This window comes from Panthera uncia, chromosome D2 (genome assembly GCF_023721935.1).
Source record: "Panthera uncia isolate 11264 chromosome D2, Puncia_PCG_1.0, whole genome shotgun sequence".
NCBI lineage: Eukaryota > Metazoa > Chordata > Mammalia > Carnivora > Felidae > Panthera > Panthera uncia.
In genome coordinates this window covers 50,342,854-50,346,523 of record NC_064818.1, presented here as the reverse complement: position 1 = coordinate 50,346,523, position 3,670 = coordinate 50,342,854, and the positions used below count along the sequence as shown (strand labels likewise).

Sequence of the window (3,670 nt, the reverse complement as noted above, 5' to 3'; positions counted from 1 at the left end):
ACAATACCAAAAAGGAGTTCAGTCATAGAAAATACTGTCTGCAGTAAAACACTAGGAAATATAATGAGACTTCTTGACATCTTGGGTAATTATTTTAGGAAAATACTCACATGTATAGAACAATTATAAAGTGTTACAAACTCTTGAAATGAAACAACACATTTGTTACTGAGAACATTTTTTTAAAGATGGAATATTTTAAGCTTTGTTTAAATATAAAAATTTCAAGATTCAAGAATACATTAACTCTTAAAGATGACAGCATTTGAATTGGTAATATTACCTTGTAACTATAATCCAAATTAAGTTATTTTTTTAAACTTCTAATTTTTGCAAGCAGTTTTATAATCGATTTATAATACTTAAAAATAATCAAAAGCCCAAATGCCCATCCCTGGGTGAACTGCAGGACACTATGGTATATTAATAAACTAGGATACATTTTTATTAGTACATTTTATTATTTTTATTCAGATTACATTATTAGGATAAGAAGCACTACGGAAGTGCTGGGTGAAAATATAGAACTCAGAATGATATGACGAGAGTGCAATGCCTGGTTTAGAACACGGACAGTTGTTTTGTTTCTAACATGAAATTTTTTATTAACTCTTAAAATTTAGATCTGTTTAACTTTATGCTCGGATGGTTAAATATGTAAAAGGAAAGAAAAGAATGACTTGTTAAAATTTGCATGATTATTTTAAACATGGGAAGCTATACACAAGATGTATATTTCATGCCAGTGTCACTTCTATCATACATTTGGGGTGTGTATGTATGTGTGTGGTGGTGGGAAATCTCCCAGTGTGAGAGAAGTCTGGGATGGGCACAGTGGGGGAGGCCCCTCCTGTCCCATTCATAACACGTTCATTCACTGGGAGCCGGCTAAGACCGACTAATCTCTCACGCAGTCATTCCCTCTACCCTAATAAAGATCCACCACCTCTCCTAGAACTCGGTAAGTCCGAAGTGCAGTCAAAATGCATGTTTCCCAGAAATAATCTGAAATGTTTTGTAGATAGTTTACTGGAGGGTGAAGAAGGGAGGGGGTGGAAGCGGCAATTTTCAGACATCGCTTTCTTTTCGTCTTCGCGCAGGGTTTCAAAAAGATTTAAAACGACTTTTCAGACAGTAATTGATTTTCTCAGAGGGCCTCTCTCAGGCTGATGTGGGAAGGGGAATTCGTAGATGCGTTTGCAGCAGCGGTCTCTGCTTCTGTGCCCAGGTCCGAGGGACGCTGCTCTCCTGGCCCTGCCACCACTGAAGCGCCCAGGCGTCCCGGAAGATCCGACCTGAGCGCAGACCCCGCGGACCATGAGTCCTCGGAGGCAGCGAGCGTCGGTCCCGCTGCTGCTGCTGCTGCCGCTGCTGCTGCTGGGCGGCTGCCTCCTCGTGGCCGCCCGGAGAGACAAGGGGGCGGCAGGCAGCGCGGCCCAGCCGGCCCCGGGTCCCGCGGGCGGCTCCTCCGGCCGCTTCGTCAGCCCCGAGCGGCACGCGTGCAGCTGGCAGCTCCTGCTGCCCGCCCCGGGGCCAGCGGCGGGCAGCGAGCTGGCGCTGCGCTGCCAGGACCCGGACGGGACGCGCCACCAGTGCGCCTACCGCGGGGAGCCGGAGCGCTGCGCCGCCTACGCCGCTCGCGGCGCGCACTACTGGAAGCAGGTGCTGGGCGGGCTGCGCAAGAAGCGACGGCCGTGCCAGGACCCCGCTCCGCTCAAGGCTCGCGTGTGCGCGGGCAAGAAAGGCCACGGCGCTGAGCTGCGCCTGGTGCCCCACGCGTCCTCACCCGCGCGCCCCACTGCGGCGGGCTTCCCCCCGGATCCCAAGCCCCGCGCCAGGAGCCGGGGGCGCCTCCGGGAGCCCGCGCCCGGCCCCTCCGGAGGGGCCCGACTTCCCGCCGGCGCGTCTCCCAGAGGGAAGCCCTCTGAGACCAACGGCGGCAAGAGGAAGGCGGCCTCGGACCCAGACCAGGAGCGACCCCTGGGGACCGGGCCCGATCCCGACGGGCTGGACGAGAACGCGAAGCTCACGGAGACCTACTGTGCTGAGAAGTGGCACTCCCTCTGCAACTTCTTTGTCAATTTCTGGAATGGCTGAGGCTGCCCGCCTGGGGAGGAACCTGGGTGGGGGGAGGTACGCAGCCGGGGAGGAGAAGTTAAGGGCATCTTAGGCCAGGAGATAAGGGATGGAGAGTGGGGAGGAGTCCAGGTTCTAGAATGGGGCGAGGGGGTGGGAGGGCGTGGGCCTTGGGATGAGAATGTAAGGGGTATGGAGAATCTCTGAGACAGCAGAGACGTTAAACATTTTTGAAGAGTCTCAACCCTGATTAAGAGCAGAAAAAATAGTGGAAACAGAAGTAGGCATACCTTAAATGTGCAAAAAACTGTAGACTGGGGAGAGAGACAGGAGTACAGAGGGAGGCTGGAAAAAACTAAGGGGGGAAAAGTGAGGAGAGTGATGTAAATCTCATGTGGGAAGCAGGATACAACATGTACTGTTTAACACATTTGTATTAAAATGTAATCAGGATCTATTGATACCCTGAGCCAGGTTGAATTGTTTAGTGACTTCTCACCCAATCAGCTGACGAGATTCCCAACTTTTTTTTTTTCTCCCCCTTTTGGAATTAGTATGAACTTGGGTACTGCTTCGTGTCATAGATGACCTCTATTGGGATAGAAGCCATTCAGAGGTCGAAATTGCCTCCAATGAAAAGATTTTCAGGATGGTTGCCCTTGAATTCTTTTAGATGTGTTACTTTTAAACAGAGGGATGCCTTATGTTCTGAAATTTTCCCATTAATCTTCTAAATTCAGAGGTGGATTGTAGTGCTCCAGTAGGTTTTAAAAAAGAATTCTCTTTACATTTGACCATATATTTTTTAAAAACCTGAAATTAAGTATATATCTCAGAGTCATTTGGACCATCATGGAAGTTGTATCTGTTTCATGTAATTAATTGTTAACATATTTCATTTTAAGATGCGATGATAACTTTGCACATGTTAGGTGCTCAATAAAGACTGTATGGATAACTTGAAAGCGCTGGCCGGGCAATGGAAATTCTGACTGCATTTGATATAGTTCTGAGTGTAGCTTGAAGTAAGTTCCCAAACATCTCTTGAATGGTAAGGAAAAGACAAGAAGTCTGCATAAAGCAGGAGTGTCAAACTGGCAAACCTTGGGTTGTATCATTGTTCTTTTGGCCTGCATATGGTTCTCTCAGTTTTCCTCTCTTCTTCCTCCCTCTCAATTTGGAGGTGTTGCCAGCATTTAAAAATTAAATAATTTCATATAAAAATTAAGATTTCTGAATTCTCTTGAAAAATCAGATCTATACATGTTTTGATCTACCTTCCAACAAGGCTGACACTGAATATTGGTTGCCCATTGTAGTTCAGGCATGTTGTGTAGAGTTTTCTGCTGTGCCTAGAAATCTTATCTATAAACTTTATTCATTCATATTACAGGCCTGAGCCCATGAGACTTTTAAGCCACTGCTAGATATAAGGTTACCTTTTTCTGACCTTCTGTTCTTCTCACACCCACTCCTTTAAAACAGTGGTAAATGCAACAATCTTACAGATACCGAACATCTCCTGAACTCTTCTTTGACCAGCCTCTAAGAAATGTTAACTATGTCTCACCTTTTTGTACCTTCTTGTAGTCAC

The 3,670-nt window shown here is 46.9% G+C and overlaps 1 protein-coding gene across 1 annotated transcript; it reads left to right on the top strand.

The window, feature by feature from the left end:
- The first annotated feature begins 378 nt into the window (after window positions 1-378).
- Window positions 379-3,324, top strand: FGFBP3 (fibroblast growth factor binding protein 3). Its single transcript, XM_049645415.1, has one exon. It carries the CDS (start codon window positions 1,318-1,320, stop codon window positions 2,095-2,097), a length of 780 nt encoding a protein of 259 aa, XP_049501372.1. The 5' UTR covers window positions 379-1,317; the 3' UTR covers window positions 2,098-3,324.
- The last annotated feature ends 346 nt before the right edge of the window (window positions 3,325-3,670 follow it).